The 22,158-nt window shown below is 42.7% G+C and overlaps 2 protein-coding genes across 2 annotated transcripts; one reads left to right on the top strand and one right to left on the bottom strand.

Moving 5' to 3' along the window:
* Positions 1 to 932: 932 nt before the first annotated feature.
* On the top strand, positions 933 to 4,403 carry LOC146899113 (uncharacterized). The gene is made up of 2 exons (XM_085736692.1): positions 933 to 2,387; positions 2,565 to 4,403. The coding sequence occupies exons 1-2, from the start codon at positions 933 to 935 to the stop codon at positions 4,401 to 4,403; spliced, it is 3,294 nt and encodes a 1,097-aa protein (XP_085592818.1).
* A 2,998-nt stretch (positions 4,404 to 7,401) lies between these two features.
* On the bottom strand, positions 7,402 to 8,454 carry LOC146899112 (uncharacterized). The gene is made up of 2 exons (XM_085732970.1): positions 8,106 to 8,454; positions 7,402 to 8,013 (listed from the first exon to the last, which is right to left on the bottom strand). Exons 1-2 carry the CDS (start codon positions 8,432 to 8,434, stop codon positions 7,515 to 7,517), a joined length of 828 nt encoding a protein of 275 aa, XP_085589096.1. The 5' UTR covers positions 8,435 to 8,454; the 3' UTR covers positions 7,402 to 7,514.
* Positions 8,455 to 22,158: the final 13,704 nt, after the last annotated feature.

The following is a 22,158-nucleotide window of genomic DNA, read 5'->3' as shown; positions in this document are numbered from 1 at the left end:
GCGTGGAGCAAATTAATACCAAGCAATCAATTGAAGCGGATGGCAAAAAAAATAATTCAAACAAAAATAAACAGCAAGAGATAAAGGAAGAAGAAGAAGAACACAAGAATCTGTTTACCCAGTTCGGTCTAATGATGACCTACTCTGGGGGAGAGAGCAGCTCTCCGTTCCACTATTCTGATATGAGTTTCTTTACAAAGAGATATTGAAGGTTACAAGAATTAGTCTTCAAACCTAACTCTACCCTCAGTCCCAGCCTCTTCCCGTGACCAAGAGACTCAATCCTAATAGTGTTTTGTTCAAGGTGAATCAAAACAATCCCAACCCTAGTGTTGTTGCCAAGAGAATTTCTCTATAAACCTGGACCGTCATAATATTCCTAAAGGCTAAAGATCCCTTCATAAAGACCTGGGCGCCCTCCGTAAGGGCCTAGGCGCACTCTAGAAGGAAAACCCCTTCATAAAGACCTGGGCGCCCTCCGTAAGGGTCTGGGCGCCCCCCAGAAGGGCCACAGGCCCAGGCGCGTCTTCCATAAGGACGCCGCCTCACTCAGTCTCTAGAACCCTCCAAAATCATCAAAAGTACGCCAATACCCCTGTTGCTTGGAAACCAAGCAACCAAAGCCCAAACCCATAAACAGGCTATAAATAACACTCTTGAGAGCAGTCTCAAGGCATCGAATCACCAGTCCAAAACCCTAATACACGATTCTTAGCCCTAGAATCCTTACCGTACTTTTCTGCAAGTACAGTTGGCGCCGTCTGTGGGAAAGGTAAAACTAGCCTCGACCACGTTTCTAAATCGCGAATCGTGATTTGGAAAACCTGAAACCAGACCTCCGAATCGTAAGACCACCTTACGACTTGGAAACCCCTTTCCCTTTACAAACCTAAATCGCACCTCACGTACGATTTAGAGAAAAGCCTTTCATCATGGCGACAGCCGAAGAATTAGAATCCATGCGAACTCAACTCGCACAATTGCAAGATCGCAACGACGCCTTACAGGCTTCGATGGAGAACATACAACAGAAACAACTGGAGGAAAAAGAGGAATCACACCACGGCGAGATGGACGATCCGGAGCCGCAGCCTCTGTCCGCCGAGATCTGGGGAGCGCCGGTTCCAGAGAACTTCAAACCACCCCATCTCTCCGTCTTCGACGGGAAAAGCGACCCTATGGAGCACGTCATAGCTTTCAACACTCGCATGTCCGTAGTCGGAGCCCCTGACTCCCTCAAGTGCAAACTACTGGCGGGGACTTTTTCTGAGGCCGCCTTACGATGGTACATGAACCTCCCTCGTTTCTCTGTCATCAGCTACCCGGACATGACAAGGAAACTCATCGAACAATTCTCTGCCAGTCGCCATCGCAAAGTACCCGCAACCAGCCTTTTCAATGTTCGCCAAGGACACAATGAGTCCCTGCGAGACTATCTAGCGAGATTCAACGATACGACCATAAAAGTCATCAATCCCAACCAAGAAGTATTTGTAGGCGCCTTCCAGAACGGTTTGAAGGCAGGACAGTTCAATGAATCACTCGCTCAAAAGCCCGCTGATTCCATGGAGGAAATAATCGCAAGGGCAGATTGTTACATAAAGGGCGAGGAGAGCAACGCTGAGAAGAGGGCGAGAGACGCCAAGGAACGAACGTCCAATTCAGAACGGCGACCTTATCAACCATCATCTGGTAGGGATCGCATTCCTTACCGAAGACCAAATTACAGGCCCTACCCGCGTCCGGAGGAATTCACCCCTCTCAACACGAAACCGGAGCGCATTTTGAAGGAAGTCTATGAAGCCAAATTGATCCCAGACCCGCCTCCGCCACGATACGAGGTCATGGGAAAGGACAAAAACAAATGGTGCAAGTACCACCGAATACGGGGACATGACACTGACTCATGCATACACCTACGACAAGAAATAGAGAAGCTGATACAGAATGGAAAATTAAGAGGATACGCTCAGGACAGGAAGGGCGAGAGCGAACACAAGATGGAAAGGAAAAAAGATGAAGGGAGCGAAGGGAAGAGACACACGCTCAACACCATTTCGGGCGGTTTCTCCGGTGGCGGAGAGTCCAATTCATCACGAAAGAAATACGTCAGGCAGGTGATGTTGTGTCAAGAATACGAAACCCCAAACTCTGGGCGTGAACCTGACATCTCTTTCACTGCCAGAGATTTCCAAGACGTCATACCGCACGACGACGACCCCATGGTCGTTACTTTACAAATATTCAAGTGGGATGTGAAGAGAGTATTGATTGACCCAGGAAGTTCGGCAGACATCCTATACTACGATACATTCGATCGAATGGGTTTGGACCCGGAACTGCTACAACCTTTCAAGGGAACCCTGGCGGGTTTTACAGGCGAACAGGTACACGTAAGAGGTTACATCACACTCAAAACAACGTTCGGGAGCGGCTCTCATTCAAAAACCATCTGAGTAAGGTACCTCGTCGTGAACTCGCCAAGCTCTTACAACATTATCATTGGTCGCCCAGCCTTCAACCTTTTGGGAGGTTTCCTATCTACAAAGTTCTTGGTCATGAAGTATCCCCTGGATAACGGAAAGATCGGGACCATTCGAGGCGACCAGAAAACCGCCAGAGAATGCTACCACAATAGCCTGAGATTACAAAAGGCAAGGAAGAAGTCTAGTAATGAAGAAACTCACGAGGTCAACATGATAGACCTCGATCCTAAAGAAGACTTCCAGCAAGAGCGCCTCGAGCCCATCGAAGACTTGAAGGAAGTATCCATTGGTCCAGAAGCACATCAGACAACTAAGATCGGCACGTCTCTGAACCAGAAGGAAGAGATCGCCCTCGTCGATTTACTACGGAGAAACCTGGATCTCTTTGCCTGGCACCCATCTGAAATGCCAGGAATGGACCCCGACATCGCCTGTCACCATCTGTCAGTCAAGCCTGGAGTGAAACCGGTAGTGCAACGGAAAAGGAAGATGGGCGAGGAAAGAAGGAAAGCCGTGGACGACGAAGTGCGGAAATTAGTAGACGCCCGCTTCATCAGCGAAATAAAGTACCCAACATGGCTGGCCAATACCGTCCTGGTAAAGAAGGCGAACGAGAAGTGGAGGATGTGCGTGGATTATACGGATCTGAACTCAGCATGCCCAAAAGATCCTTACCCGCTCCCAAACATTGACCATCTGATTGACAGTGCCTCAGGCTACAACACCTTGAGCTTCATGGACGCCTACTCTGGTTACAACCAGATACGAATGGACCCTTTAGACGCCCCCAAAACGGCCTTCATGACTAACACCAAGAACTACCATTATGAAGTCATGTCCTTCGGCCTAAAAAACGCTGGAGCCACTTTCCAAAGGTCTATGGACACCGCTTTCACACACCAGATTGGACGTAACCTGGAAGTATACATCGACGATCTGGTAGCAAAAACAAAAGAAGGAGGGAGCCACACAGAAGATTTGGAAGAAATCTTAGGGCAAGTAAGGAAGTATTGGATACGATTAAACCCATCAAAGTGTTCTTTCGGAGTGCAGGCTGGGAAATTCCTAGGTTTTCTCTTAACTAGGCGAGGTATCGAAGCAAATCCAGATAAGTGTCAGGCGATCATCAACATGAGAAGCCCGTCCAACATAAAGGAAGTCCAACAGTTGACAGGAAGGCTGGCTGCCCTGTCCCGCTTCTTATCCTGCGCCGGCGACAAAGCTTTCTCCTTCTTCGCTTCAATTAGAAGGAAGGAAAAATTTAAATGGACACCAGAGTGCGAGGATGCCTTTCAACAAGTAAAAAAGTTTTTATCTAGCCCGCCAATCCTTCAGAGACCAAACCCAAACTCCATCCTCTTTCTATACTTGGCGATCTCCGCAAATGCTATGAGTACGGTGTTGGTCGAGGATTCAGAAGAAGGAGAAAGGCCGATCTACTTCGTCAGCAGAGTGTTCAAAGGCGCCGAGCTGCGCTACCAGAAGTTAGAGCGCCTGGCTCTGGCCGTAGTCGTTACAGCAAGGAAACTGCGTCCGTATTTCCAAAGCCACAGAATAGTCGTAAAAACAGACTATCCCATCAGACAAGTGCTTGGGAAACCGGACCTTGCAGGAAGGATGGTCGCCTGGTCCGTAGAACTATCAGAGTACGACATCCAGTTCGTACCAAGAGGAAGCATAAAGTCCCAAGTCCTGGAAGATTTCGTGGTAGAACTCACCTCCCCGTCCCCAGAGGAGGTCCCATTTGTATGGCTTTTATCTGTTGACGGCTCCTCCAACTTGAAAGGAAGTGGCGCGGGCGTTATCCTGGAAGGTCCCGACGATATTGTCATAGAACAATCCCTCCGGTTTGAATTCAAAGCAAGCAACAATCAGGCAGAATACGAAGCTCTAATCGCCGGCATGACTTTGGCGTAGGAAATGGGGGCTGAAAATTTACGAGCAAAAAGTGACTCTCAGCTCATAACAAGCCAAATTACGGGCGAGTACCAGACGAAGGACCCTCAACTCACCAAATATCTGGGAAAGGTACGAGCCCTAGCCAAAAGATTCGTTTTCTTTGAAGCTATCTACGTGCCCCGAGAACAGAACTCCAGAGCGGATATACTAGCAAAGCTCGCCAGCACCAAACGTCCGGGCAACAACAGAACCGTCATTCAAGAAGTAATCTCAGCGCCCAATACCAGCGTTGAAATGGTTCTCCACATCGCCGAAGAAGGTGTAGGCTGGATGGAGCCGCTACTCAGGTACCTAACCGGCTCCTTTACACCCAAGAACAAAGACGAAGAGCAGGTAGTCAGAAAAAGGGCTTCAAAGTTCACTATCATCTCAGGCAAACTCTACAAGCGTGGTCGAACGAGCCCCCTGCTGCGTTGTCTAGCGGAGAGCGAGACCCACCTAGTGCTTCTTGAAGTTCATGAAGGCGTGTGCGGCAGCCACATAGGAGGGCGAGCTCTAGCTGCAAAGCTCCTCCGCGCAGGATATTACTGGCCCACTATGCTCCAAGACAGCTCAGACTTCGTCCGAAAGTGTGACAAATGCCAAAGATTCTCTGATAAAAAGCACGCCCCAGCAGTAGAACTTACTTCAGTATACTCCCCTTGGCCTTTCCATAAATGGGCGGTTGACATCGTAGGACCTTTTCCTCTCGCCCCAGGACAACTGAAGTTCCTCATAGTAGGAGTCGATTACTTTACTAAGTGGATTGAAGCAGAAGCCGTCGCCAAAATAACAGCTGAGAGAGTCAAAAAATTTTACTGGAAGAAAATCATCTGCCGTTTCGGTCTACCCAAATTCATAGTGTCTGATAATGGGACCCAATTCGCAAGCTCATCCGTGGTAGAATTCTGCAAACACCTGGGAATACAGACAAAGTTCGTCTCAGTAATACACCCGCAAGCTAATGGGCAGGCCGAGTCAGCCAACAAGGTCATCCTCAACGGCATCAAGAAGAAGCTGGAGGCCGCCAAGAGTCTCTGGGCAGAACAACTCCACGAGGTAAGGACATGGCCAATTTAATTTCTATTCTCAATTCAAATTCTCCACATTTCCAATACAATGTGTCACACGTATGAACGTCGCCTTGGTCAAAATAAGCACAGGTACTATGGTCTTACCACACTACACCACACTCTTCGACAATGGAGACGCCATTTACGATGGTTTACGGCACAGACGCCATGCTTCCAGTAGAAATTGATACCCCCACTTGGCGGAGAGATACCTTTTCTGAAGAAGGTATCAAGTCTTATATTTATGCATCTAACTTGTTGTTTTGCAGGCAGACAAATTTCCTTTTTACAGTTTCCCCTCTTACAACTCCACCGTATGAATTCATGAGTTATTTCTTTGAAAAGCTAATGAGACAGGTCTCGCTGTTAGCATGGACGTGATCGACGAGGTGAGAGAGCAAGCTCACATAAGAGAATTCGCCGCCAAACAGAGAGCAGCCCGCCGCTACAACTCAAAGGTGGCGCACAGAGAAATGAAAGAAGGCGATCTCGTGCTAAAGCAAGTGGTCGCCCCTACAAGAATAGGAAAATTGTTCCCCAATTGGGAAGGCCCGTATCGAGTTCGAGAAAAATGTTCCCATGGAGCTTACAAGTTGGAAGAACTGAGCGGAGAAGCTATCCCCCATACTTGGAATATAGCTAATCTGCGCCACTATTACAGTTGATTTTTCGCTTTTCCTTTCTTTTTTCGTAGTTTGTCATCTTTGAATAAGGCTGGCTTAAAGACCACCATTATGACTTATGATTCCTTTGAATAAATTGAATAAACAGAGGGTTAGGGTAGCACTCTTTTCCCCTGCAAGGGCAGGGGTTTTTAACGAGGCGCCCTCTCCTTTTTTCAAAGTTACTAGCTCCTACTATTGCATGAAATATTATTGTCAAAAATTTTATACGCAGGATCGCCAGTACCGTCAACCCTGGAAGGGCTCTGACGTAGATGATTAACTTCAACCCTGTAAGGGCTCTGATGCTCGCCCAAAACGCCAACCCTGTAAGGGCTCTGGCGGGGTTCGACTGAAAGTTCCGTCAACCCTGGAAGAGCTCTGACGTAGATGATTAACTTCAACCCTGTAAGGGCTCGGATGCTCACCCAAAACGCCAACCCTGTAAGGGCTCTGGCGGGGTTCGACTGAAAGTTCCGTCAACCCTGGAAGGGCTCTGACGTAGATGATTAACTTCAACCCTATAAGGGCTCTGATGCTCGCCCAATACGCCAACCCTGTAAGGGCTCTGGCGGGGTTCGACTGAAAGTTCCGTCAACCCTGGAAGGGCTCTGACGTAGATGATTAACTTCAACCCTGTAAGGGCTCTGATGCTCGCCCAAAACGCCAACCCTGTAAGGGCTCTGGCGGGGTTCGACTGAAAGTTCCGTCAACCCTGGAAGGGCTCTGACGTAGATGATTAACTTCAACCCTGTAAGGGCTCTGATGCTCGCCCAAAACGCCAACCCTGTAAGGGCTCTGGCGGGGTTCGACTGAAAGTTCCGTCAACCCTGGAAGGGCTCTGACGTAGATGATTAACTTCAACCCTGTAAGGGCTCTGATGCTCGCCCAATACGCCAACCCTGTAAGGGCTCTGGCGGGGTTCGACTAAAAGTTCCGTCAACCCTGGAAGGGCTCTGACGTAGATAATTGACTTCAAACCCTGTAAGAGCTCTGATGGTCGCCCCCAAAAAAAAAAAGGCTCGCATAATTTTGATCAATGTAACGTGAACCTTAGAAAGGCCCTAATTAAATTTGACAATCACAAAGCCTCGAAAAAGCTAAAGCGCATCGTCATCCAGAGGAAATTCACGCAACATAAAGACGATAAAATAAAAACAAACGGCAGGCTCATACAAGTGCGATAGTATGATCAAAATGCATCAAAATCTAAAAACTACGAAGTTCCCATACGGAATCCAAAAAAAACAAGCGTTAAATGTAGTACGTCACCATGACTTAAGTTACAAAACCATATGATCAATGTAGTACGTCACCATGACTTAAGTTACAAAACCATAAGATTCGACATAAAATCATTCATCGTCGACGAGCTCGCCGTCGACAATCACCTTAAATGGATCAAGATCTTCCAATTTGGCGTCAGGGTTGAAAAAGTGCGCTTGCTCCTTAGCACGCCTGAAGCCATCTTCAAAGTAGATCGCCAAAGCTCGCCTACCTTCGTCCACCGCCGCTTCCGACTTCTCCAAGGCGGACTTGGCCTCATCCCTCGCCGCCTCTGCAGCCTCTTTGGCCATCTTCATCTCTTCCAGAGCATCCTCAGCAGCCTTCTTGTCCTTCAGCGCCTCCTTCAGGCGGCCATCTAGCCCGCTAGATTTATGTTTCCACTTCTCGACGTCCTCAGCAGCATCTTTATATTTCTTCTCCACCAGATCCTGCTTAACCTCCAGACAATGGGTCAGCAACAGAGTCCTCAAAGCAGCAGTACCAATATCAGCCACCAGGTCACTGCACTTAGCTTTCACCCCGGCCTCGACATCGACCTTCGCAAAAGGTACTTGTTCTTTCATGTACCTGCAAGACGCCGCGTCACAATGTCATCATAAGTCACCTCTCGTTTGAAACAAATAAAAACAATCAACTAGAAAGCAGCCAAAAAGGCTTACCGGCGAATGTCAAATTCCGAGTGCCAGAAGGACTCCATGACCTCATCATTCAGCGACGTCCCACCGACCTCTTTCCCAGACGGAGGGCGACCTCCAGCACCCTTAGCGCCTCGCGTGGTCCTGGACTTTTTTGACAAGGGAGATTCAATGGCAACAGGGTTGTGCGCCCCACCAGCACCCTCCGAATCGTCCACCTCTATAACCCCAGCTTCGCCCTTTCCAGAAGGCTCTTTACGTTTCAGCTTCCGCAAAGAGACGCCAGCTGAACCACTGGACACATAACCATCAGGATTCTTGTTCCTCTCAAGCTCGGCGAGGTACTTCTTCATCTCCGCTCCAGTCAGGGGCAACATCTCCTCTAAAAATAAAACCAAATTCATCCAGTCAGTAAGACACATATGATAACCCACAAGCGAAACCCAACATAAGTAATCAAGAAAACACTCACGTAAATAAGCATTCAGACGAACCAAGTCGCCCTCCCTATTTAGCAGCTCGTGAATATTGGTTAAAGGGGCTTCCTCCAAGAAATCCACAAGTGCACGCTCGTAGGGCGACATGGCGTCACGAGCATAACCTTTCACAGCCAAAGGAGCACTAGTCCACCTAAGAGGAAACTTGGGTACTCCATTCACCAGCACGGAAGATGTAGAACATTCCGGTGCACCCTGTACCCTAACAAATGTGTCTCGCCATTCTTTCTTAAAATTGCAGGCATAAGTAGGAAACAGCCTTTTTCCAGAATGGGCCGAAATAGAGATCCACGTGCCCTTGTTGACATCTTTGGTCCCATAGAAGTGGAAGAACACCCCAACCGAGGGCTCGAGACCCAGGGCTTTGCACAGAACCTCGAAGGCGCGGATAAACGCCCAACTGTTAGGGCGTATTTGAGTAGGCGCCATATTGAGGAGCCTCAAGACATCCATCTCGAAGGGCGTGAAAGGGATTTTCACGCCAAACTCCTCCAAAACCGCAGTATAGACGAAGTAGGATTCGTCGCCCTCGCCCATCATCTCTTGGTCACAGGCACGCTCATCAGGGTCACAGGACAATAAAACTACGTCCTCCTCTCGCCCAGTGGCAGAGATATCAAAATTGCTCCTAAAGTAGTCAAGAGCAGAAACATCGACGTACAATGATTCTTCCAGCCGCACTTCCTCGGCGAATAGGGCCATTTCTGCGGACCTAGAAGCGTTTTCGTCTCCAACCAACCCTAAGGGAGCCTGAAACGGACGAATCTCCTGGCACTCGTCCTCCTTGTGATTCGTCCCTGAAGTGGCAGACAAGAACACACAGTCACTATCACTACCCGAATTAGCGCTAGATTCGCTAGACAAATCACTAAACAACTCCTCTCCAAATAAACCGTCATAATAAGTGTCCCAATTTATCATCCCATCAGGACCGGTGGCATGTTTCAAGCATTCCTTCCTCAAACGATTTTTCTCAACTGGATCAATGGGTTGAACCAATCTCCCTTTCTCATCGCACTCCCTAATCAACACCATACCTAATTTCTATTTCAAACTCTCACGAAGCGTAACAGTAAAGAAAAATGTGTGAGAGGTTAAGGGGTTGAGAAATACCTGCGAAGGAAAAATAGAAAGATCTGCTGAAGCCGCTTAAGCCGGAAGGGAAGGAGCTTGAATACAGCAACGACGGAAGCGGAGAAATAAAAATGAATGCAAAGGCCAAACACGTCCTTTAAAAAGGAAAGGTCGCCTCGGGAAGCGTGTCCGAAACGATTGAGTGGGGCAACGTCATTTGATCTCGACACGTGGCGATCATCGGGGACGAAGAGAATACGAAACGTTCAGAAGGCGAGCTATTGATGTCAAGATCGCCACGCGAAAGAGCCTCGCCGAAACTCCAAGCAAGCCCCTACGCGTAAATCTGCGAACGGGCGGCCGCCCAAAGCTAACATCAGACGTCATCATCACTTCGCCTTGTTCCAAGACTCGTGCTTGGGGGGCTGTGGACCGTCGTAACTTTCTTGGGAGACTTGCTGAACCTCAGGAAAGTCCAGTCCCATGACATCATCACTTCGCCTTGTTCCAAGACTCGTGCTTGGGGGGCTGTGGACCGTCATAATATTCCTAAAGGCTAAAGATCCCTTCATAAAGACCTGGGCGCCCTCCGTAAGGGCCTAGGCGCACTCTAGAAGGAAAACCCCTTCATAAAGACCTGGGCGCCCTCCGTAAGGGTCTGGGCGCCCCCCAGAAGGGCCACAGGCCCAGGCGCGTCTTCCATAAGGACGCCGCCTCACTCAGTCTCTAGAACCCTCCAAAATCATCAAAAGTACGCCAATACCCCTGTTGCTTGGAAACCAAGCAACCAAAGCCCAAACCCATAAACAGTCTATAAATAACACTCTTGAGAGCAGTCTCAAGGCATCGAATCATCAGTCCAAAACCCTAATACACGATTCTTAGCCTTAGAATCCTTACCGTACTTTTCTGCAAGTACAAAACCCTAGTTTGTATGTTGGCTTCTAAACCCTGTTTTTCTACACCACATAATCATCTGATACAAGGTTTATATTTATAGTGGAAAGCATCCCTTAAAAAACCAAACGGAACAGAACCGGCCCATGAAAAAACCGTTTTTTTTAACTTCTGCAGCGCAACAAATCGGGCGCCGATTTTTACAGTATCACAGGCCTTCAGAGTTAGCTCAAAATCGGGCCCCGATTGCACAGTGTTCGGGCGCCGATTTTGACAGTTCCAGGATGCATCATTTTTGAGTCATTTTCCAACAATTCTCCACCTTGACTCCAAAATGGTGATGATGCCAATTTAACCATCAATCACCTTGCTGCTCTCTCCAACCTTCATCTATGCTTCAATGAAGTTAATCAAGTCCAAGCAATGCTTGAACCTTGATCTCGGTAATGATTTGGTGAACATGTCTGCTGGATTTTCTTCCGATGCCACTTTCTCCACCATGATCTCCTTTGTCTCAATCATGTCTCTAACAAAGTGCAAACGAATGTCAATGTGCTTTGTTCTTTCATGATAGACCTGATGATTTGCCAAATGAATGGCACTTTGGCTATCACAATGTATCTTCACACACTCTTGACTAATCCCCATTTCTCCAATCATACCTTTCAACCATATGGCTTCCTTGACCCCTTCAACAAGGGCTATGTACTCTGCTTGAGTTGTTGAAAGAGCTACAACTGATTGTTGATTTGCCTTCCAAGTTACCGCTGTACCGAACAATGTAAACACAAACCCAGACAAAGATTTTCTAGTGTCTACATTACCTGCATAGTCCGCATCCACATATCCCTCCAAAGCATCCCTTCCTGGTTGTGACCTTGTATACTTTAGACCACCTTTCAAAGTCCCATTCAAATATCTCAGAACCCACTTCAAAGCTTGCCAGTGCACTTGACCCGGATTTGCCATAAACCGACTTATCACACTTATTGCATAGGATAAGTCCGGTCTACTACAAACCATACCATACATGATGCTTCCAACCCCACTTGCATAGGGAGTACCCTCCATCTTGTTTTTCTCTTCATCGGATTGAGGACACTGCTTTATTGACAACTTTGTGTGATGACCAAGAGGAGTGCTAACGACCTTAGAATCTTTCATTCTGAACCGCTCCACCACTTTCCTCAAGTACCCTTGCTGAGATAAGAATAGCTCACCTTTGTTTCGGTCCCTTATGATATCCATACCAAGTATCCTCTTTGCATTACCAAGATCCTTCATCTCAAATTCATCATTCAATCTTTTCTTGAGCTTCTGAATCTCTTGCATGTCAGAACTTGCCATAAGAATATCATCTACATAAAGGAGAAGGTAGAGAATGACTTTCTCATTTCTCCTCATCATGTAAACACAACTATCATAGTTGCTTCTCACAAAACCAGCCTTTACTAGGAACTCATCAAACCGACGATACCACTGCCTTGGACTTTGCTTCAACCCATACAAAGATTTCTTCAACAGACATACTTTTGAATCATCTTCTACGAAACCTTCTGGTTGTTGCATATAGATAGTTTCTTCCAACTCTCCATGTAGAAATGCGGTCTTCACATCCATTTGTTCTAACTCAAGATCATACATGTTAACAATCGCCATAAGTACCCTTATAGAACAATGTTTTACCACCGGTGAAAAGATTTCATTGTAATCAATCCCTTCCACCTGAGTAAAACCCTTTGCTACAAGTCTTGCTTTATACCTTGGTGCTTCGACCCCTGGTATACCTTCTTTCTTCTTAAACACCCACTTGCTTCCCACTACCCTTTGATTCTTAGGTAATGAAACAAGTTTCCAAGTCTGGTTCTTTTCCAATGAAAGCATTTCCTCATTCATTGCCTTCAACCAATCCTTGCTTTCATTGCTTTCTAATGCTTCCCTGAAGTTCTTTGGTTCCGAGTCTTGCAATTCTTCAGCTGCATTCAAAGCATAACATATGAGGTCAGCATAACCGTATCTAACAGGTGGATTAATTTGTCTCCTTATCCTATCTCTTGCTAGCTGATAGTCAGGATCAATTGTTTCTTGGCCTTCACTCTCATCAGGTACTGGAGTCTCATCCTCCCCTTCCCTTTCATCAGTGGTAGGCTCCACCTCAAACTGAATTTTCTCTACCCCCGTTTCTGAGCTTGTATCCAGGTCTTTGCACTTCATCCCCATACGGGTCTCATCAAAAGTAACATCCCTGCTTATAATAAATTTTGATCCTCCAGGTTCCATCTTCCACAGTCTGTAACCTTTCACACCTTCAGGATAACCCATGAAAATACACTTCACAGCTCTAGCATCAAGTTTGTCCTGTCTCACATGAGCAAATGCTAAAGCTCCAAAAAATTTCAAATTAGAGTAGTCTGCCGGTCTCCCACTCCAAACCTCCATAGGTGTTTTAAGATCTATCCCTGTTGATGGACATCTGTTAATCAAATATGCTGCAGTACTAACAGCTTCTCCCCAGAAACTCTTGGACAGTCCAGCTCCCAACAGCATACACCTCACACGCTCCAACAAGGTCCTGTTCATTCTTTCAGCAAGACCATTCTGTTGAGGTGTGTATGCCACGGTTCTATGCCTCTTTATACCTCGTTTCCTGCAAAACTCATTAAACTGCTCTGAAACAAACTCCAGGCCATTGTCAGTTTAGTTCCAATCTGATTTTCTATAAGTGTATGCCATTCTTTAAATTTTTCAAAAGCGTCACTTTTATTCTTCAGAATGTATACCCATACCCTTCTAGAAAAATCATCAATAATAGACATGAAATATGAACCTCCCCCATGAGTTTTAACTGATGCTGGACCCCAAAGATCCGAATGAACATACTCAAAAGGCCTATTAGATTTATGCACACCCACCCCAAACTTCACCTTGTGTTGTTTGCCTAATGTGCAATTATCACAGAAATCTAGTTTGTTCAATTTTTCATTCCCTAGCAAACCTTGTTTAGCTAACTCAACTAAACCCCTCTCACTGACATGACCTAACCTCAAATGCCACAGTTTAGTTATGTCCAGAGTGTCTACACTAGCAACCGATGCATGACCTATAACAGTGGAACCATCTAAAATATATAAACCATGTATTTTAGACCCTTTAGCTATAACTAATGCACCATGAGAAATTCTCATCATACCACGTTCAATTCTAGTACAATAACCTAGACCATCAAACATGCTTATAGATATTAAATTTTTCTTAAGTTCAGGAATATACCTCACATCCTTCAAAAGGAAATCACGGTCATCAAACATTTTGAGACGGATAGTACCCATACCTTGAATTTTGCAAGCCTTATTATTACCAAGGCGAACAACTCCACCTTCTTTCAGCTCCAAAGTTTCAAAGTACTCCTTTCTCGGACAGATGTGATAAGAGCACCCAGAGTCCAAGACCCAACCCTTTTCAGGTTCCCAACTTGTCACAGTTAGTGCTCCAGCACTCTCATAACCTTCCTCTTCACTTGCAATCTGAACGGATGGGTTACCACTTCCATTGCCCTTTCTCTCCGGACAATCCTTCTTGAAGTGACCATTGTTGTGACAAAGAAAACATTTGTACTTTGTTTTATTATCACCACCCTTTGGCCTAGACTTTGACCTGGAATTCTTGCCTTTCCCCTTTCCTCTGTTTTCACTTCTCCCCCTTGAGACATTCAAGCCTTCTCCACTATCATCAACCTTCAACTCTTTGAACTTGGTCAACTCTTTGGTTCTCAAAGCTGCTTGAACTTCCTCCAAAGTGATAGTGCCCTCTTTGCCATAAAGCATAGTATCCTTGAAATTCTCAAAGGACATAGGTAAAGCACACAGTAGGTGTAAGGCTTTATCCTCATCTTCCAGATTTACATCTATGTTCGCCAAATCATCAATAATCTTATTGAACTCCGTCAGTTGCTCCATTATAGGTTTTGACTCCACCATTCGGTAAAAGTAGAGTTGTTGTTTCAGACATTGTCTATGTGCCAAGGACTTGGTCATGTACAATGAATCAAGTTTATTCCACATAGACACAGCAGTAGTCTCCCTTGATACTTCTCTCAACACCTTATCACCAAGACACAGAATGATAACACTGACCGCTTTATCATTCATCTCTGTCTTCTCAACAGGTGTCAGATGCGCAGGCATCTGTGCTTCTCCCTTCAATGCTTCAACACACTTTTGTTGAATTAGAATTGCCCTCATCTTTACCTTCCACAACCCGAAGTCGTTACTACCGGTAAACTTTTCAATATCCCACTTCGAACCCATGATACCTGGTTATTGATTTGACCTTTGCCCCACGGTGGGCGCCAATTGTTGTGAATTCGTTGTGAAAACCACACCAATAATAAAACTGATGCGTGGAGCAAATTAATACCAAGCAATCAATTGAAGCGGATGGCAAAAAAAAAATAATTCAAACAAAAATAAACAGCAAGAGATAAAGGAAGAAGAAGAAGAACACAAGAATCTGTTTACCCAGTTCGGTCTAATGATGACCTACTCTGGGGGAGAGAGCAGCTCTCCGTTCCACTATTCTGATATGAGTTTCTTTACAAAGAGATATTGAAGGTTACAAGAATTAGTCTTCAAACCTAACTCTACCCTCAGTCCCAGCCTCTTCCCGTGACCAAGAGACTCAATCCTAATAGTGTTTTGTTCAAGGTGAATCAAAACAATCCCAACCCTAGTGTTGTTGCCAAGAGAATTTCTCTATAAACCCTAGTTTGTATGTTGGCTTCTAAACCCTGTTTTTCTACACCACATAATCATCTGATACAAGGTTTATATTTATAGTGGAAAGCATCCCTTAAAAAACCAAACGGAACAGAACCGGCCCATGAAAAAACCGTTTTTTTAACTTCTGCAGCGCAACAAATCGGGCCCCGATTTATACCATTCGGGCGCCGATTTTTACAGTATCACAGGCCTTCAGAATTAGCTCAAAATCGGGCCCCGATTGCACAGTGTTCGGGCGCCGATTTTGACAGTTCCAGGATGCATCATTTTTGAGTCATTTTCCAACATTTACACTTGTGATTAACGCTAATTGATGCCCAAATAAATAAGTGGCTGATTATTGAGTACTAAAGGTGCATAAAATTAAAGCACAATATTATTATGGAATAGATTAAAAAGAACACACCTGATTCATTTTGTTTATATATACAGACACAACTTTGAAATAAAAAGTAGTATAACATTTGCTCCAATTCTAATCTATATTATCAAGTAACTCATCATGGAATTCTCCATCTTACCGTTCAAGACATTGCTCAAAGATCCCCTAAATATATTTTAACATCACACTGCCTCAATGATAGGAATATGGACTACTCTTCATTTCTTAATTGATTTAAAATTGGATTTTGAGGAACGAGGAGGGGAGATTTTATTATACATCTCACATTTGAGATGAAAATGTACAAACATGAACGCATGCACCCTATATTTGGAAGCCTTTAAAAACTCAGTACCGAATAGCAATGGACAAATACGATGTTTAGCAGAAAATAACTGTGATTAGATAACAGGAAGATAGCCAATACAACTTACCAACTCGATCAGACCTTCCTAGCCTTTTATTAAGAGCAGCTAGCTACACATATACTATATGATTAACTTAGCATTAATTGGAAGAAAGGGTTGCAGAAGGGTGCTGCAGCGGCCTTTCATTGGAATACACTAAAACTTTCCTCATAAAAATCACGTTTTAGCTTATAATCATGTTAAGAATTATAGCCTTAACCACACACACTATAACTTTACACTATAACTTGTAATTTTCTCAATTACTATAGAACTAATTGACTATTGGTGACACATAAAATTAAGATATGACTTTCCATTTAAACTAAAACCATCAATTAGTAAGTATTGATATCTGGCTAAGGAAAGAAAGAATAAGTGAAGTTTTACATAGAACAAAATTTTATTTAGAAGAACGAAGACAGAAATGGTTAAAACCGATTTATTAGAATTCGGAGTAGTGCAAAACAGATGATGAAATAAATGGACACTCACACAATTTTAATTTCTGCAATTTCAGAAACGGATAAGAGTGATTTATGGAAGGTTCTTTTGTGTTTGTTTGTTGTTGTTGGTTCTTGTGTTGTTGGGGCTGCGCTATGGAATTCTAGTTTGTTTGGTTGGATTGGGTATACAGTGGCTGCTTATGTTTGGTTTTTGGCAACTTTGGTGATGAGTTTGCTTCCGAAGAAGAGGCAACCGAAGGTTTGGGGGGTTCCGTTGGTTCCATGGGTGCCATCATTGTCGATTGCGACGAACCTTTTTCTTATGGGATCATTGGGTTATGAGGCTTTTTTTAGGTTCTTGATTTGTACTGGTGTGATGCTTTTGTATTATTTATTTGTGGGTGTTCATGCAACTTATGATGTGGATCATGAAATTGGTCAAGAATCAAACCGTGATGAGAGAATGGGAGCTGCCAATTGAGGATTCTTTCATGTTGTTGTGGAATCAAGAAGAGTTAAGTCTTTATTGGAAAAAAAATGTGGTTAGTATAGTCCATCTATTAGCCATATATATGTCAAATGAAGACCCAGATGATTAGTCCCTTATATTTGTGTTAAATGGAACAAGGATTGTACATATAATTGTTATATTTGATTGTTTTAACAGACTATGTTCTCGAATTCTTATAGGATTGGTTATTTGTGAAAGTTAGTTTATTGTTGGCACAATTTCTAGTTTGCATAGCTATTGTTGCACGAGTTATTCCACAAACAATGTCAATAATAATAATATCAATATCTGCTCCATCAAAAAACAAAATAATAATATCAATGTCCATTCTTCATTAAAAAAAATCAATTTTCATTCTTATTCTTTATTAATTTCTTACCCACTTATCAAAGGCCTATCATTGATATCAAAGCAATTATGATCCACATAAATTTAGTGGTTGTGCGGGAATTTTGGCACGAAGATGGTTGCAGAAGTGGTGGCAAGTTATAACGGAAGCAATGTTGCTTGTCGGTGGTTGATCCAATTTTGTACCTTAAATCACTAAAGATTTGTGAGGGTGGGAGGGAAGAATCGGTGTCTCATCTTTTTTTCGAGTGTCCATCATTTTCAGGTGTTTGGTATGCTATATGTCATTGGATTGGGATTGCTACAGCGTTTCAAAAAGAAAGTCTGTCACATATGGAGCAATTTGAAGGGTTGATTGATGGCAAGAAACGGAAAGCTTTTTCAAAATAAGGAAATTGATGTTGATAGAATGGTTGAAGAAGTGAAAGTGGCATCGTGGAACTGGTTGAATATTAAATCAAATATTCTTAACTATAATATTACTAATTGGTGTTTAAACCCTAGGGCGTGTCTTGGTAACGTATCAGTTTAAATCTTGTGTTTGAAGCTGAGGTTAGAGTTCAGGGAGTCAATTTCGGTTTAGTTGCTGCGGGGGTCTGTTTGAGGCGTTTTTCTTGAAGATGTTGGTTGTGATGGCTTTTGATCTGTTGCAGTAGGGATTTTCTCAGTGTGTCGGGTTTATGCTCAGAAGTAGAGGGAGTAAAGTGGTGCTAAGTGTAGCCATATTTAAGTCAGTAAGAATTGGGCAGCAAGAGGAGGCAGAGGTTTTAGCATGAATGCTAATTTTGGTTTTTGACAGTTTTTTCTGTAATCAGGCGCAGGTGTGCATTGTAGGGCAGCAGGGAATTTTGTTTCATTTCATTTTGAGTGCAGATAATGGCATGAGAAGGCAGCAAATTGATAGAGCAATTTTTTTTAAAAGAAAAGATGTTTTTGTCATGGTAGAATAGGAGGCATTATCGTTCACTTAATTGGCAGCAGCAATTTCATGCTGATAAAGGTAGCAAGATGCAATGTTCTGAGTAGTATATTGAATCTCATTGATTTGTTTTTAGGCGCTTATGTGCATATTCAAATCTTGGTAGTAAATTCATTTTTAAAAAATTGAGAAGCTGGTGATTTTTTTGTTGTGTGTTAAGGGGATCGCTTGTTAAGAGTCTTCTTGATTGCATCTCAAAATCCTTATCTGTTTGTCTTCGGAATAGTAGTTGATGTTTCTTGCATTGTCTACGGTTTTCCGGTAGCTCGTTAGTGGCTTGGAGCGAGATCCTAAGAAGTCTCTTTTATTTCGATTCCCAAACATTTTTCGGCAACTTGTTCGAATGGGGGCTTATTTTGGTGTTTGAGATTCTATTTCCCTTTAGGAGCTCTTTGGGCTTTGGCACCCTTCTTGTTGTATTTGATGATCTCAAGATGTTATGTCCTCTAAAAACTTTCTTGTTGTTTTTGGACTTCTTTTTGGCATTTCTTATGCAATTGAGATGTTATTCCTTTATCTTAATAAAATCTTTTTTTCTTCTTTAAAAAAACAAAAGATTTGTGAGGAAAATTGGCTATCATGAGTTTGGTTGAGACTTGGTGGAGACACTAGTCAATGTTTGTTTTCTTTGAGGAAAATCAAACCGAAATTGGAATTCTTTGTTTTTGAGAAGACTTTCATCTTATAATCAAACCAACTTTTGGAACTTAATATGAGATTAGTGTGTTGCGTGTTAAATATAATAAGAATGTGTTACAAGTACAAGAAACTGTGGAGAAAAGGGATTGGACCAAGACATACAAAAGAGTAGCACTGGGCTCAATATAAGAAACAAGTCTAAGAGGAAGAAAATTTCCCATCTTACTTTTGAAATTGCTTATCTCACCAACCTAAAGACACTTAACTGTCATCGACATACAAAAGAGTAGTACTGGGGTCAATATAAGAAACAAGCCTAACAGGGAGAAAATTGCTCATCTCACTTTTGAAATTGCTTAGCTCACCAACCCAACGACACTTAACTGTCATCGAACATTTTTTACATCGGTTCAACCGATGTTAAAAGTGTCCAGTGCAGTTAACTGCTGTAGGGTTGGTGAGATGAGCAATTTGCAGTTGAGACTCTGATCTTCTGCCAAATTTTCATTAGGATCAAGGTTATTGGTTTCAACAACCATTTTTTGTTGCATTTCAACCTCTAAAGTCAATTTCCATTTATTTTCGGCCATACAAACCGTAATCTCAGCCCAAGCACTAGACTCAGGCATTTTGATTTTCATCAATTTCCCACCCAATTAGTGGGATTACCCCTGCTTATAGGGTTTGCTCTCATATCACTTCCTTCTCCCATATAAATCCATGAGTAGAGTGAAGTTTTACGGAGCAAAACACACTTTCCTAGTGCACAAAACACATTTTGTCGAATGACTTTTTGGTAATGTAGTTAACTTATGTCATAAAATAGCTTTGGATGCTTCAATATTTTCGACCAAGCCATCTTCCTTCCATATAGTTATTCTTTGATGGAGAGATGAAGGCAATGCTCCAATTCCATGTATGCATTCCCGTAACGCCCCAAATTTATATCCAAGATATTACTTAAAATATTTTTTTTTCTTAGAAAACATATGGCTATTTTTTTTAAACTATAAGAAGGAAGTAATAGAAAATAGGCTTAATTATATAAATGGTCCCTTAAATAATTATGAAATTTCAATTTGGTCCCCTTATTAATTTTCGCCCTAATTTGGTCAAATTACCTCCGTCCATCAATTAAGTCCATTATGTTAAATCTCGTGGAAAAAACATTAACATTCATCTCTCCTTCATCATGTTCATCATCAAACCCAGCAACATTCATCATCTTCATCTATAAACCTAGCAACATTCATCATCTTCATCATCAAAACCCAGGGAAAAAAAATTACACTATGCAAATTCAGTAGAACGAATTCCAAAACAAATCAAACGAATTCTTTAACGTTTTTGGTACAAATCAAAACTAATTCATCAGAATCAAAACGAACTCCAATCAAACTTTTTATCCTAAATCCCTTCAAATAAATTCATCAACCCTTCTCAACTTCAAACTTCAATTTCATTTTTGTTCTCAGATTGAAATCAGACATCTCAATTCCAAGATTCTCGAATTCGCAACTCATCAATTATGATGATGATGATGATGATGATCATAATAATAATAATAATAATAATAATCAAAATAACACAAATTAAGGAAAATCCACAAACAGGTTCAGCTCATTATGGACAAATACAAATGGAAGGTCAAGCTTCACTATGTTGAGTTTTAAATTAATAAAAAAAAAAATTGTTCTTCAAGTCATTAAATTTCTTGGAAACACATTCAAACGAAACCAAGAAAGTTGAGAAAATGCAATAAATTGGGGTTTATTTCGCCAATTTAATCACTCAGTTTGCTATTGTCATGTTTACTGTGCTTCTATGAAGCACGGATACGGACACGGACACCAGACACCGGACATGACACGGACACTGACACAGCTAATAATTTGAAAAAATCACATAATTCAGTGTAATTACAAGTGTCGGTGTCGTGTCGGTGTCGGATACGACACGTGTCGTATCCGACACTGGGACACGTCTAATACTAGGAGTGTACGTGCATCATAGTTGTGCTTCCTTTATTTATTTTTTTCAATTTCATATTTCACCCTTTGCCTCAATGAAAACCAAAATTTGTAGAGGGCTTCTTGTTGTTGTTGTTGCATCTCGACCAAAACTGCAAAATAATCATGCATCATGTGGCTTGAATCGCAAGATTGAGTCGGGTCGTATACAGGTCTTTTGACCCGGTTACACTGATATGGATTTGGGGAGGTTGGTGTTGTTCTAGTGAGAAGAGAGAATAAGAGACGTGAGTTGTGTGGAAAAGGGGAAGGGGTGTGTGAGAAGAGAGAAGAAGGAGAAGAAGAGACGTGAGGTTGGGGAAGTAGAAGCAATTGATAATTAATTTTTTTTTTAGTAAAGCAATTGATAAGTAATATTATTAGTCTATAACTAATATAAAAAGACATGTCCATAACTAATGTAAAAAGACATGTCCATTGAAATTACCATTTTGCCCCTAGAAGGGGCATTTTGGTAATTCAATTATTGGAGGGTGGGTTTTTTTTTAAGGTTGACCTATGAATTTTCATTTTTGCCCCTAACCAATTTTTTTTAATTGTTTTCTAATTTTTATATTTTTAATAACTTTTAATCAGTACCTTTTGTTGTTTATTGGCCGCGGATGTGTCTGACATACATTTTGGTTGGTGGATCCTCCAAATCAAAGATCAATCTATCACCCTCTTGTAAGTCACGGTCTACGACGAAGTTAAACCATTCACCACCTAAATTTTTCTCAGCATTCCCTTCGCCAGCAGTCCTAACCTTGCAATTATATGTCTTGTGTGTTTCCAAATCTTCTAAAGTCATCCTTAGATACTTTCTTTTCAAGACTTTTTTGGATATTTGATTTGGAAAATGCTATATGAAATCAAAAATGGAACTGTAAAGGCACATAGATTGCTTGAATAGAAACTATTTCTTTAAGGTTGATGTTATGAGACATTAATAAATTACAATTATAACACCTTCTGAATTTAATGTTAAGCACCTCTTTTCAACTCACGCTGGGAACCTTTTCTTTATTTTTTAATATTATATTTCAATATGTTTTTTTTTCTTCCATTTAACTTTATTTTTTTTTAACCGTTCCATTAATTTTTTAAGGA

Source organism: Medicago sativa, chromosome 8 (genome assembly GCF_051527215.1).
Source record: "Medicago sativa cultivar Bolivia chromosome 8, Bolivia_mono, whole genome shotgun sequence".
In the NCBI taxonomy this organism is placed as follows: domain Eukaryota; kingdom Viridiplantae; phylum Streptophyta; class Magnoliopsida; order Fabales; family Fabaceae; genus Medicago; species Medicago sativa.
Note: the sequence above shows the minus strand (reverse complement) of the source record. Positions and strands in the feature narration are given on the sequence as shown.

Excerpts from the sequence above, each read along its gene's own strand:
- LOC146899113 (XM_085736692.1), top strand. The coding sequence starts at position 933 with ATGGCGACAGCCGAAGAATTAGAATCCATGCGAACTCAACTCGCACAA. Across the intron at positions 2,388-2,564 it reads CGGGTTTTACAGGCGAACAG|TATCCCCTGGATAACGGAAA; the intron begins GTACACGTAAGA and ends TTGGTCATGAAG.
- LOC146899112 (XM_085732970.1), bottom strand. The coding sequence starts at position 8,434 with ATGAAGAAGTACCTCGCCGAGCTTGAGAGGAACAAGAATCCTGATGGT. Across the intron at positions 8,014-8,105 it reads TCGGAATTTGACATTCGCCG|GTACATGAAAGAACAAGTAC; the intron begins GTAAGCCTTTTT and ends GGCGTCTTGCAG.